This window comes from Saccopteryx bilineata, chromosome 2 (assembly GCF_036850765.1).
Source record: "Saccopteryx bilineata isolate mSacBil1 chromosome 2, mSacBil1_pri_phased_curated, whole genome shotgun sequence".
NCBI classification, from domain to species: Eukaryota; Metazoa; Chordata; class Mammalia; order Chiroptera; family Emballonuridae; genus Saccopteryx; species Saccopteryx bilineata.
The window spans coordinates 95,838,680-95,853,116 of NC_089491.1; the positions used below are offsets into that span (position 1 = coordinate 95,838,680).

At 35.7% G+C, this 14,437-nt stretch overlaps 1 protein-coding gene across 3 annotated transcripts in view; it reads right to left on the bottom strand.

The window, feature by feature from the left end:
• ERCC6L2 (ERCC excision repair 6 like 2) overlaps positions 1-14,437 on the bottom strand; it is a 134,059-nt gene that overhangs the window by 43,261 nt on the left and 76,361 nt on the right. For 2 of the 3 annotated variants that reach the window (XM_066257416.1, XM_066257418.1), the window contains 4 exons: positions 14,002-14,101; positions 8,785-8,937; positions 3,737-3,817; positions 1,309-2,470 (listed from right to left, as the gene is read on the bottom strand). In XM_066257416.1, the coding sequence (XP_066113513.1) occupies positions 1,309-2,470; positions 3,737-3,817; positions 8,785-8,937; positions 14,002-14,101 (1,496 nt within the window). The remainder of the gene's footprint in view (positions 1-1,308; positions 2,471-3,736; positions 3,818-8,784; positions 8,938-14,001; positions 14,102-14,437) is intronic. The other variant, XM_066257417.1, reaches the window with a different exon arrangement.

Genomic DNA, 14,437 nt, shown 5'->3' on the forward strand with positions numbered 1-14,437 from the left:
TATATACATACATATGCACATATAAATATATACATATGTATATAAATGCGTGTGTGTGTATGTGTGTGTATGTGTGTGTATGTGTGTGTGTGTGTGTGTGTGTGTGTGTATATATATATATATATATAAATAATCTGTCTGCTGAAAAGGCCCAGAAATAATAACCAAGCTATTGGTAGCAATGATCATTCCTAGTGATAGACTGTGATCTTTTCTCACTAAAAGAAACCAATACTTCTTATTAGGGGTAGAAAAACGTAATATTGGAACATTTTATAATATCAGATAGCAATCTAAAATGACAAGCATCATGTTAAAGGGTCTCAGGAACCAAAATGCTCATGTCCAAAGACTACCACTGTCCCAAGATCACAGAGTTGAGCTTCAATAATGATACCAGTTGCAAAATGGACTGACCCCATTAAATGTGTTTAAACCAATTAATTCATAATAATTTTTAGAAAGTTCATTCCCTCCAGGATGACAGGGGATCAGTTTATTATACTAAAAACTAGTAAGGAAAGAATTAAATATTTTCCCTGTCTTCTCTATGTGAACTATATATACCATTGGGTAAGTAACAACATATGAAAGTATGTCCTTACAGAAGCATTGTAACTAACAAGTAAAACGGAAATAAAAGAAGTAGAAAATATTTTGCTACTCTGAATGATTAAATAGTTATAGGCATTAAGCATCAATGGCCAAGAAAGTAGAGATCAGCAAACATTTTGTGCTTCCCAGTCTTGCCAAACACTGATTTTGTCTTATCAAAGGTATCAAATAGATACCTCTCATTTGCAGGAAATAGAGGCACCAAGAGAACACAATGAGCAAAATTCAAATTGGGGAAAACTCTATAGATGGCCCAGGTGAATCAACAGGTAAATCATAAGGAAATGGAAGGGGTGAAGGAAGAATACTATAGAATAAAAGAGACTATATAAAATTTTTTTAAAAAAATGAGACCAAACTATATCTAGGGATAGACATCTGTACGATAAAATCATAAAAATGCAAAAAAGTAATTCTATAAAAGTTAGAATAATTAGTTTTTATGGGAGTGGAGGAGGTGTGATTCAGATGGAGCACACGTAAGGGTCCTTGGAGGAATGACGTGGTTCTCTATCTTGACCCCGGTGGTCTTCTCTTGTCCTGCCACCCACCCAGTTCCTCATCTGTGCCTCCATGTAGCATCTTGATTGTAGAGAGCTACTTTACAAGCTAATTTAAGAATCTCTTACAGAACTAATTGATTTCACAAAACAAATACATAAGAAAAAGTTTTCAGAAAACATCGGCAGTTACCTAGAAATTTATCCATTGATTCGTACATCTTCTCTTGACTAACAACGCTCTCATTTGAAAATTTCATTGGTTTTCTTGGTACAAAAGTGCTATTATGGTGAGACAGCTTTGAAGAGAAACTAATTCTACCTTTTACAATGTTTGGTCCATGCCTCTGTTTAGAGTAACTGACATGGCTCACAGAAAAATCGTCATCTGAGGATGAGAAATCAGGAGGCCAAGAATGACAATCTTTATCTGTTGCATACTGTTGATTTGCTCTCTCCATTGTTTTAGGAAAAGTGTCACGTTTCTTTTTATTTTCCTTTTTTCTCTTAAAGCTGGAAGAACTAGTAGCTCTTTGTTTCCTTGTTTTTGAATTGGAGGAAATTTCAATGTCATCAGACTCATCACTAATATCACTACTACCTTTTCTTTTCATGATAGACTTCAGAGTCATGCTCTTATGACTTAATTGTTTTGAAATTAGTCCACTTCCTCTGACATCGGTCTTGCTATCATCACCATTATTTGTTATTTTTCCAGGATTTTCTGTTTCAGAATCTTCAGATCTATCCCTAGGTGGCTTAAATCTTACGCTATTTTTAGGGGATTTCTGGGCTGTATATTGTGTGGGAAAGATGACATCACTATCTTCTGACTCTGCGACATTCTGTAAAATACAATGGTGGTCAGTTGTCATTTTAGATTTTTTCTCATCTTCAGACTCAGAAGAAATAGTCTGTTCTAAAATATTTTCACTTTTACCAAAAATACATTTTTCATATGGAGTTAGGATGTTAGCTAATTTCTGATGTTTTGAAGTAACAGGAGAGATTTGACTTTGCTGATAACCAACATCTTTGGTTTCCGCCGAAAGGCATGCAGGCTGCTCATCAGAACTTTCATCATCAGATGCAATATTTTCATCACTTTCTCCAACTGCTTTATGCTTTATCTCAAGCAATTTAGAGAAACCACACTGGAGTAAGGTAAGCTGTCCAGGGGTACTTGCAGCTTTACTGGAGTCAGATGCTTTGTTTTTAACAGACTTCAGCCTTGAGTTGTCCACCACTTCATCATCACTGAAATCACTGCAAAAACCACATGCTTCTTTCGCCAGTGGTTCTGCGGGTTGCTCTGGGCCTCTGTGCTCTTGTTCTTGACAGTCTGGCCCTCTAGGCTATAGAAGCAATGACACACGTTAGAAAATGTCAAGATAATGACATCAAATCTATCACACTGGAAAGGAATTAAATTTGGAAAGATAATTTCTGTATTACATGGTATTTTGTAAAAGGACATTTAATAAACAAATGTAAAGGATTTACTATAATAGTCTGGTACACTCTTTTCTCTTTTCAAGTTGAATAAATTTTCAAAAAAAATAAAATTTCAACTAAAATACCACATGACCAAATTATTTGTAAGAAAAGGACAGAGCTGAGTAGTCAGCTGATAAGAGACAGGGATCCATTCTGGCCACAGAGTGAAGGCACACAACTCATTCTTTCCGTAGCCCAGCAGATGCCTCCTTAAGAAGGAAGCAAATGGGAGTTAACAAAGAAAAGAATCCGCCACTAGAAAATGGTTCTAATCGATTAAAAATAAAAATGTCAAATAGGGTTTTGACAACCAGATATAAAGAAAATATTGAAGATACTTTAAAACAAAATTAGCTACAAACTTAAATCCAGTATTTAATTTTTTTATATCAGTCAGAGCGAAATAATAAGCTTCAGTTATCTAAAACTGAGGCTTTATTAGAAAAACTTTGGGAGAAGTATTATCTAGTAATACTTCTGCCAACACTTGTTATTCATGTATTGCTATAAATTTAGAAAAATACCCCATACTCCAAATCATTGGCCTACTATAAATTTATATAAAAGAAAAAGGAAAAAACCCAGCAATAACAAAAAAAGTATTCTATATATGCTTTTTACTTTTAAAAAGGTCCTTTGATAACAAAAACTGATTTTGTAGTATATGAGATGACAAACTATTAAAATGATTATAAGATCAAGGACTCAAAATAATATATCTACTTAAAGAGAATAATTTTGATGTTTGGATTTAATATTTTAAAATATATCTACATTCCTATTTTCCCATTTAATTTGTTGTATAGTAAAAACTATTTGTTTCGTTTGGATTGGTCAGCTATACAGTAAATTCCATTTTGGACTTACTGTTTGGTTTAGTTAAAATTCCAGTCTAGATAAAAATGCCTGGTGTATGCTCCTGAATGTGTTCTTATGATAGAAAATGTTAAATTAGCCATAATTATTAATTTTATTGACAGTCCTCTGACTTTGTGTCCGTGACTTTATTTTTAAAAGACTTTTTCTTTACACACTGAAAAATTTAGGAAAAAGGAAAGTAAACTTGAAACTGTCACAGTACATGATTTCTAGGGTTCTGGGCTACAGATTCAATCTGTGCTTACTGTTTCTGCTTTGCGTACTTGAGGTTCCTCTTTCAGCCACGTTGTAGCTGTCATGACCCCTGCTTCCACTTGGCCTTCTCTCTATAAAGAATGCAAATACTGTGTAAAATATGGGGTAAAAAAAACCAACATAAAAAATAGCAATGGTGGCCCTGGCCAGTTGGCTCAGTGGTAGAGTGTCGGCCTGGCATGCAGGAATCCCAGGTTCGATTCCCGGCCAGGGCACACAGGAGAAGCGCCCATCTGCTTCTCCACCCCTCCCCCTTCCTCTCTGTCTCTCTCTTCCCCTCCCGCAGCCGAGGCTCCATTGGAGCAAAGATGGCCCGGGCGCTGGGGATGGCTCCTTGGCCTCTGCCCCAGGCGCTAGAGTGGCTCTGGTCGCAACAGAGCGACCCCCGGAGGGGCAGAGCATCGCCCCCTGGTGGGCAGAGCATCACCCCCTGGTGGGCGTGCCAGGTGGATCCCGGTCGGGCGCATGCGGGGAGTCTGTCTGACTGTCTCTCCCCGTTTCCGGCTTCAGAAAAAAACAGGAAAAAAAAATAGCAATGGTATGCTAAAACTTTGAGTTAACAAAGAAAAACTGAGTGCAGCTTGCTTCAGTTCCCTTAATGTTATTTTTCAATTTGCTAATTAAGGAACTTACATAGTCTTTATATAATCTTTTAAAATACCCTTAATTCTTAGGTAGTTGAATAGCATAGCAAAAGCAGGCTGGGCCCATAAAGTACTCTTGTTTTAAAGCTTTCTTTATCAGATGGAAAACTAATAGTTTTTCAGACAACTCCATTAAAAGCTCTAGTAGGTGAGGCAGGGTGGAAAAATGATTTTATACAAAGTAATGATGCAACAATAACCATGTTTATATAATAATTATAGTGAGGACATGCTGTCTACATTTCAAATAGCACAGATTATGTTGAGTACTAGGAATATGACATTCTAGCCTACATTGTTAGTGTACTTACTGTTCATTTTTATTAAAATGCTTATTGATTCCTTAGATATAGCAGACACAAATAATAAAAAGGTCCATTCTAATATGAAACTAAAAAGGTCTTAATCTTATAATAGGTTTGCTGCATCTTTTGGGAGAGTATTTATGCATTTAAAGCTTTTGGTATATCATTTAGCAGAAGTATTTACTTACCTAAACTCTAGAATATTAAATTTTCCTTCAAAAGGAATTTAATATATTTCTCTTTTAAAGCTTTGTTGATAGAACAAGGGGAAATAATACTACCCTCACTGAGTTACATGTCCAACTTATGAATCCACAGACACACCAATGGCATGGTTCCAGCCACCTGGTATCCAGGGCAACAAGTGAGAACTTCCCTTTAGAGAATGATAAACAGTTCCTAAACTGCCATTTTTCTTCCACTACCTAGAGGCTATTACTGCAAAGGAGTAGGGAGCCTCCTTCCGAGGACCGCCTTTTATCTTTTCAATAGAAGCTACACGACTGGAACAGATCCAATGGGCAGAGGAAAGCTCTCAGGCAATCAGAACCCCTTTGTGATACATAAATGGCCACTACAGTCTTCTGTCGTAGTGCAGCCCAGCACCTTGGAGTCATCATCAACTCCTTTCTTTTTCTCATGCCCTCTATCCGATCCATCACCGCTATCATCCTGGCGCAAATGACCATCATTTCTGGGCTGGATTACTGCATTACCTACTCCTACCTCACTTCTTGCTTCTACCCTTATGCTTCTACAGTCTAATTCTTAATAGTTAATCTAGATAACATGAACAAGCCTATATAATTCTTCTGTTCAGAACCCTCTAATTGCTTTTTTCCCCCTCAAAGTCAAAGTTCCTGTATGACCCGCTTCCTATCATCTCTCTGGCACTATCTCTTACTTCACGCCAGCCACTCTGCCCCTTCCATTCGGAAGTCACGCTGCCCATTCCCTGCTCTCAGGGCTTTGGCATTTGTTCCTCTGTCTACATCACATCTTCCTCCCTAGTCTCTTCAAAGGGTCAAATGCAACCTGGCAGTGAGCTTCTCCTTGGCTGCTCCACTTAAAATGTAAATGTTTTTCCTAGACAGTTTCCCTATTTCCCTTCCTGCTCTCATTTTTAAAAAAATGGGTTCTCTTATATTATTTTAAATTTAAATTTTTTTTTTTAATTTTTCTGAAGCTGGAAACGGGGAGGCAGTCAGACAGACTCCCGCATGTGCCCGACCGGGATCCACCCGGCACACCCACCAGGGGACGATGCTCTGCCCATCTGGGGCATCGTTCTGCTGCAACCAGAGCCATTCTAGCGCCTGAGGCAGAGACCACAGAGCCATCCTCAGTGCCCGGGCCAACTTTGCTCCAATGGAGCTTTGGCTGCGGGAGGGGAAGAGAGAGACAGAGAAGAAGGAGAGGGGGAGGGGTGGAGAAGCAGATGGGTGCTTCTCCTGTGTGCCCTGGCGAGGAATCGAACCCGGGACTCCTGCATGCCAGGCCGATGCTCTACCACTGAGCCAACCGGCCAGGGCCTATTTTAAATTTTTATTTATTAATTTTAGAGAGAGAATGACAGAAAGGAACATTGATCTATACCTGTATGTGTCCCAACCGGGGATTGAACCGGCAACCTCTGTGGTTGGGACAATAATCTAACCAACCAAGCTATCCAGCTAGGGCTTCTGCTCTCATTTTTTAATCATTGAGATACAATGTACATATAACGCTGTGCACATTTAAGGTGTACATGTTGATTTGATACATTAATATATTTCAATATAATTACCACTGTAGCTTTAGCTAATATCTCTATCATGTCACATAATTATTATTTTGTGTGTGTGTGTGTGTGTGTGTGTGGTGAGAACATCTATGATCTAGTCCCATAGCAATTTTGAAGTATACAACACAGTACTGTTGACTATAAACACTGCTGTGTGTTAAATCCCCCAAATTCAGTCATCTTCTACCTGCTGTATTTTTAGCCTTGGAACCTATCATCATAATCTACTCTGTGTTTCACTTATTATTCTCTGCTTATTATTTCTCTTCCCTAAATAGAATGTAAATATTTTTATAGGCAGGATTTTATTTGTGTGTATTTTATCCATTTCTGTATGCCTAGTTCTATGAACAGTGCCTGACACTTCATATATACTTAATAAATATTTGTGAAATAAACTCTCAATATCTAAGTCTAAAGAGAAACTATGATATAGATTTAAAAAGTCAATAATAAAACTAAATTGCTTAGAAATCATCAGATTTAAAATGTTCTAAAAATTCACATTTCTTGAGTAACAATCAATAAGCAACTAAAGTGAAGCAACTAGAGTTGATGCTTCTCATCTCTCTCCTCCCCTCCTCCCATCTCTCTTCCTAAAAAAATAAGTTCAGATTTCTACATCTTAAAACATTATAAAGGGATTTCTACAGCTTTTAAATATTAAAATGTATCACAAGAAGTGAAATTGTTCTTTTACATTATGATATATATATATATATATATATATATATATATATATATATATACTTTCATTATACAGGGCATGGACTAATATTTTAAAACATCATTTGGCTAAAAGCAGCATAAATTTAACCAAGCGTGAATAATTTTAAATTCTGACTGACAATAAACTAGCAATTATAACTCAATTTTAATAACTAAGTGCCAAAGATGTTGCCTAGCAAGGACCACAAAGAAATAGGACAAGGAGAGTCCTGTCATTAATAAATTGAACACTCCTGCAGAAGAAACAAGACAGACTTATACTTAGGACAACCAGAGGACAAGAGGCATTTCCACTTAATAACTTGTCATACTGATAAGTCTTACTTAATACTTTATAACAAAGGAGTAGGTGGCTATTCTAATAAGACAGAGAAGTAAATTATGTCAGAAAAAAGAGTAAGTAATATAATGCTAATATATTTTTATAGATAATGATATAATATTAGACATGCAAACAAGGCTAATAGATTTAGAGAAAAGAAATGGGAAAAACAAGCCCATAACAAGAAATAGCATATTAAAGAACAAGAAAAAAATCAAATGGTTACTATAAAATAAAAACTCAGAATAAAAGTTACTATAAAATAAAAACTCAGCAGCACACACCAGATATAACAGTTGTAACATTCACAGGATACAAATAATATACACCTTTCTGTTAACCATCCATCTAAACACTTATTAGTATTAGTTTAGATTCATATTGCTACTTGCTTTCTGATGTTACATGTTCATTATGTAAATATTCTCTCCCACCTCCCATCAAGATGGTCTAAGTTCTTTGACAGGGACCAATTGTTTCTTGAACTATTTTATGACACCTAATGAATAAACAAAGTATATAAAGGTTTTATTACAAAGTCCTGGAAGTTAAAGAAAATATCCTGAAGTCTAAGACTTACTTTCATCACTTATATGATGGGGTAAAGGAGGGTTGAAAAAGATGATAGTCCAAGCATTTATGATACTCATATCAATATCAACCAGAAAATATATCCTTTGGAGTCTTTTATATTAAAGAATTTTAAAAGATTTTTAAAAAGGAAATAAATATCCTGTTTGAAGAATAAGAACATCTGCATGCTGACGATGAACACAACTGGGAGGGTATGAAATGCTGGTATGGAATTTTTATTGGGAACAAAACACAAAAATCTCCAAGAGATATGAGAGTGCATGTCAGGGAATATTTGGTAACTTTTAATAAAAATACATTTTATATTTTTGTTTATTTAGTAAAGTTTCTTTTATTTATTTAGTTCCTGACTTCAATAGCTGTTTCAAAACAATAAACTTCTCTTTTCCAGTCTGAAAATGGTGCTGGAGGGTACACTATCTAGTATATGTATCTATATTTGTGTGTGCACATTATAACTATGCATGGGGAAATCTTAGTTTAGAGGAACAATAATTCATATTTTATTTTTGGAAAAGCAAAAATTCTAAACATAAGGAATTTTTTTATGAAGAAAACCAAAAATTTCTCTAAAAAGGCACCAGCAATTATATTTCAAGTTTCCTGAGGGACAAAACCATGTTTATAGTATTACTACAAAGGTCAGAGGACAATTTCACACCTCCAGGATGTCCTTTGTAAGACAAGACCCTTGGGCCCTTAGTTTGAAGAGATTATAGACCCCAAAAAGCTCTCCTCGATGCTCCTTTGATCCTTGAACTGCTTCAAAATATCGCTTGGCATTTTCACTTCCAACCACCACACAATGAAGTTGCTAAAACAGAAAAACACAAGATATTTTTGAAGTGTTTGCTCTAACAATATGTCAGAATTTCCTGGCATTCCATGTATATACAAGCTTCAGCTGGAGAGGCAGATTCTCCTTAGAGAGGAAATTTTATTTTAATTCCCTAGCAGATGTTGCCATTATAGTAAAATAATAATAATCTGACCAGTCTTATTGAAGAAGGGATCTTACACTTCCTATGTTATCTGTTTCTATCAACTTAGTCAAGATCACATCTCTAAGGACTATGCACCTGACATGAAATGTTTAATATAGGCATACATTTGGATATACTGTTCTCCTTTCTAGACTCATTACATTAGGAACTACTAAAACTAACAGAAATAATCATTACATTATAATCTGAGGTAAATTATAATTTACCAAAGTTAAATTATAATCTGAGGTAATTATATGATAACTGTAGCCAGGTTACACTGTCAAGTACCAGCAAGAACCAAATTACTATTTAGAAACATTGCATCTTTGAAACAATTTTGATTATAGAAAGAATACTGACATGTGACTTTTAAGGACATATTCTCCATTAATTTGTCTCTTTATTTACTGGCTACTTCACTAGTGTAATGTAAATACAATCTGATTAATCTCATGTACACTTTAAAATTTATTGGAAGAAACAAAGAATGCACAGAATAAAAAACAGCCTCAGTCTAATGTTGATAGAAGGATTAGTGAGAAATCATACATTATTGTGATTATCATCCAAGTTGATTTGCAATGGAATAAATTACTCTAGGCAACTAAAATTATTCTTAATAATAGTTGCTATTTATTGAATACTTACCACATGGGTAGCATTTTTACATTCTCTCATTTAATCCCTTACAGCCTTATAAGATATTATTGTTTCCCTTTCAGAAATAAAGAAACGAGTTGGTCTTAGAAATAAACAAACAAGTTTTAGAGAAATTAAGTGCCTGTCTACAGCTACTCACTTAGGAACTGTCATTTCTAGAATTTATACCTGGGTTGGGTTGAATCCAAAATTTATGATTGTAATAATTTTTCACCTCCAAGATATTTCTTTTTAAAAATTTTATTTTTATTATTTTTTAGAGAGGGGGAGAGAGAAAGAGAGAGAAACATTGATATGTTGTTCCACTTATTTATGCATTCATTGGTTGCCTCTTTGTGGGCCCTGACCAGGAATTGAACTCATAACCTTGGCGTTTGGGAAGATGCTCTAAACAACTGAGCTACCTGGCCAGGACCCAGGATGGTCTTCTTAAAACATGACTTTTGGGATCTCAGTTTGAAGAAGTTATGGATCAACAAATCAGCTTAATCAGTTCAATATCAATGTCCCAGAAATGTGGGCTATAGTCCTGGGACTATAGAATCACTATAGCAATTGATGCATCTGATGGCCTAGTTGCCTGGTGATTTTACCCTTGCTACTTGACATTACCTTAAACACTGTATTGTCAAACTGCACAACTACTAAATTTAATTACCAAAGTTATTCATAAGCATTAAATCTGAATCTTTATAAGTTTTATATCAAAGTTTTATCACAAAATTTATAAAAGGCACATTATTTTTTATTTAAATTTTCCAGAGTAGTCCCAGTAAAAGTGAAGGCCCAATGCATCCATTTGTAGGCTAACAATATATATTTAAAAAAATCATATTAGAATTCAAGAGGGTAGGGGGAAAATCAGTAATTGGAAAATATAGCTTAGTTTCTAGCTTAAAAAAAACACATAAGGCTAAAATATGCTTGGATTTCTTCACAATATACAAGATACGCAATAAGTAAAAAGAAGGAATATCCATCATGTTAAGAATTTCATGACCTCTTCCTCTACTTTCAAGGTCAGCAGCGTGTCATCTTTATATCACTCTTTCTGACCCTCTGCTTTTGCCCTCACGTCTTCCTCTTTGTTTGACCTTCCTAATCCCCTCCCCTCAAGCATCTTTGTGATTACATTGGGGATTAGGATATGAACCTTTTTGGGCGACCATTATTCAGTTCACTACAGTAAAACAGTATAAAAAGAATTATAGAGGCTTCTCAAAATGACACAGAAGCCACCTTGAAAGGATTCCCACTGGCCCTTGCTGGTTGGCTTAGTGGATAGAGCATCGGCCTGGCATAAGGATGTCCTGGGTTCGATTCCCAGTTAGGGTGCACCAGAGAAGTGACCATCTGCTTCTCTCCCCTTCACTCTTCCCTTTCTCTCCCTCTTCCCCTCCTGCAGCCAGTGGCCTGGTTGGCCCAAGTGTTGGCCTCAGGTGCTGAGGATAGCTTGGTTGATTTGAGCATTGGGCCCAGATTGGGTTGCCAGGTGGTCCCGGTTGGGGTGCATGTGGGAGTTTGTCTCACTATCTCCCTCTCACTTAAAAAAAAAAAAAGGAAAAAAGAAAAAAAAGGAAGGGTTCTCACTGGTTAAAAAATGAGATAGTTTGAATATCAATATCATCATAAACTTGGTAGTTTAAATACAAAAAGAAAAACAGAAATTTATTCTCTTACAGCTTGGAAGCCAGAAGTCTGACATCAAGGCTTTGGCAGCTTCGTGCTCTCTCCAGACGCACTAGGGGAGAAGTTCTTCTTTGCCTCTTCCAGTTGCTGGTGGCTACCAGCACTGCTCAGTTTGTGATGACACCACTCCAGTCTGCCCCTGTGCTTGCAATGCCTTATCTTCTCCTCTCGGGGTCTCTGCTTCTTACAAGGCCAATTGTGATTTAGGCCCCATCTGGATAATTCAGGCTAAGCTCTCCATCTCAAAAACAGTTTATTCAATCATATCTGCAAAGATACCTTTTCCTCATATAAAGTAACACTTACAGGTTCCAGGGATTAGAACCTTATATCTTTGAGAGTCATTATCAGTGTTTACTTTACTAAACTGTCCAATAATTATTTTTGTTGGCTATTCATCTGTCTTCAAGTATTTTACATGCTTATGTTAGCCTACAGTGGTGATTATTCCTAGTGGGAGAGTTGCAAGTATTTAATCTTCTGGGTAATAAGTGGAACTTTCCTCTTGATTTCAGCAAAGATTTGGAGTTCTGTCTTGCTTCTCTGCTTCCAGTATTTCTAATTACTGTTCCTCTAGAGAAGACACCTCTGTTGGCTGCAGCTTGGTCCAATGGGATAATACTGTAAGCGTTAAACCACGTTGTGAGGTCCAATGATACCCCAAAGAGCAGGTACCAGAGTTACCCACAAACTCCCTTATTTTTTAGTATCTGATAACTCTAAGCTTGCAATATCCAGAAGTTACACCTACTTTTCTCAGTAGCCTTTTCCTGAGTTTAGCTTGGTTTCTTCCTCTAATCTGATCCCAACTGCCTTTTGTCTTTCAGGGTTCTTTATAACTTCTGGACCACAGAGAAAACTCCTTGCTTTCCAACATTTTTACAGTATTTTCCATAAATGTCATTTTTGGATATTTTCCCCAAAAGATCTGAGGAACATTTGGGAGACTAGAGTGTGCACCCTTGATTCAAACTCCAATCAATCTTTAAATCACATTTAGTGCCTTTTCTTCACAAGACTGCCATCCTATTTTTATGTGTGCCTACTGACTTATATGAATCTTCCCTAAGTGGCCCACATTTTAAAAATATTTTAATAAGTAACTAGATCCTATAAAGTTCTAAAAACTTATATAAACCTCATCTTCTGAAGCTTTTTAAAATTATATATTATATAATATACATTATCTAACAGGCCGTTTTATTTCATTATTGAGTCAGATGGATAGTTAAAAAGAATATACAGGGTGGGACAAAGGTAGGTTTACAGCTGTGAGTACACAAAACAGCTTATTCTTGTATTATTGCTTAGTTATTATTGTATTATTTTCCATACAAACAACTGTAAACCTGATTTTGCCCATCTGTATATATGTTCTAATGACATGATTGAGGAAAGACTCTTACTTGTGATAGGCTAAGACATTATTCTAAAGAGCTGCTCCTAAGTAGAAAAATAATATCCTACTTTGTTCCAAGATTGTTTAAGTATGTCTAAAAATAGTTTTTTAAGTAGTTGTGTTATACCAAGGAACAAAAAGATGAAAGGCTTCCTATGGAGCTAAATACTTTAAGAAAAAACAAAAACTGCTGTGTACAATTCTATTTTTAGAATTAAGAAAACAGCATTAATTTAAGATTGTATCATTCTTAGGTTAACTACCACCACATGTGACAGATGTTTGCTCTTAAAGAGATGCCAACTCAATGTATAGGGAGTAATTCAAATTTAACATTTACATATAATTAAACTTGAACCTCATTCCAGATCTTCTCAAGTCAGCAGTTAGAAACTAAATCATCTTTGTTTATTTAGAAACATAAGTGGGATAGTAACTGATACCCTAAGGATATTGAAAAGTTAATGCAATTTTAGATGAATCTTACAAGCACCAGCGCACGAGGACACTTGTGCTTCTTGACTCCTACAAGTCTACTTACTGGGGGGCTCTGGGTCCCAGTTTCATTTTGTACAACATGAAATGGCTGCATTAGCTATCTCTATAGCATTGCTCCTCACTCTTCTTCATGTCATGGCATATGTAGAAAACGGTAACACATGGACATCTATCTGGAGTAAGCAGAGGCTGTTACTCAAGGCTGGAAGCTGGCTTAGATGATCCTGCTGCTCCGAGTTGTGGGATCAATGTCTCAGGGCACCTGTATGCCATTTGTGGCACACCATTATGTCTTGGCCCACAGCTTTGGAAATTGTGACTTGCTGGTCTACAGACTAGTAGTGTTGGCACTCCTCGGAGCTTGTTAAAAATGCAGAATCTTGGGCTCCACAGAATCTGTATTTTAAAGATCCCTAGTTGATTCATGTGCACATTAAAGTTTAAGAAGTACTGTTCTAAGAAACTTTCATCTCTAAAATATAAGGAACCTAAGAAGTATATTCTAGAGCATATTTCATAATCTTATTAAATGCCATTTTATAGTTAGGATAAAATTAAAAAAACATATTTTTACACAATTTGTTCCTAATTTCTAAAGACAGGCAAAAATTGACTTTTTTAATTAGAAGAAGGGAAATATATTTACCTGCTTGTATACCTGTCGTAAGTACATGATCTCCTCTACAGTTCCCAAGGATATCAGCCTAAATACTTTGACATCCCTGCATTGCCCAATCCTGTATGCTCTGTAAAATGATCAAAAACAAAAGCAAACAAAGTCAAGTGAAACAACTCTGGGTTCAGGCAATATCTTTTGGACATAAAAATGAAACATTAGTAAAATTTTAATTTAAAAAGAAACATTTCATGTTTATATATGCTATACTATTGAATAATAATTCAAAATATTATAGAAATTCATATAAAAAGACCAGTCATGGAGGATAAAAGTAATATAAAAAAATGTACATATCAATTCATTTCACTTACAAACATCACTTTCCACTGTCCAAAAACTTTTCTTAAATGTAGATTTTTCTTTAATGGTGGTCTTAAGCCTAAGCTTATGAATGTTCCCAAAT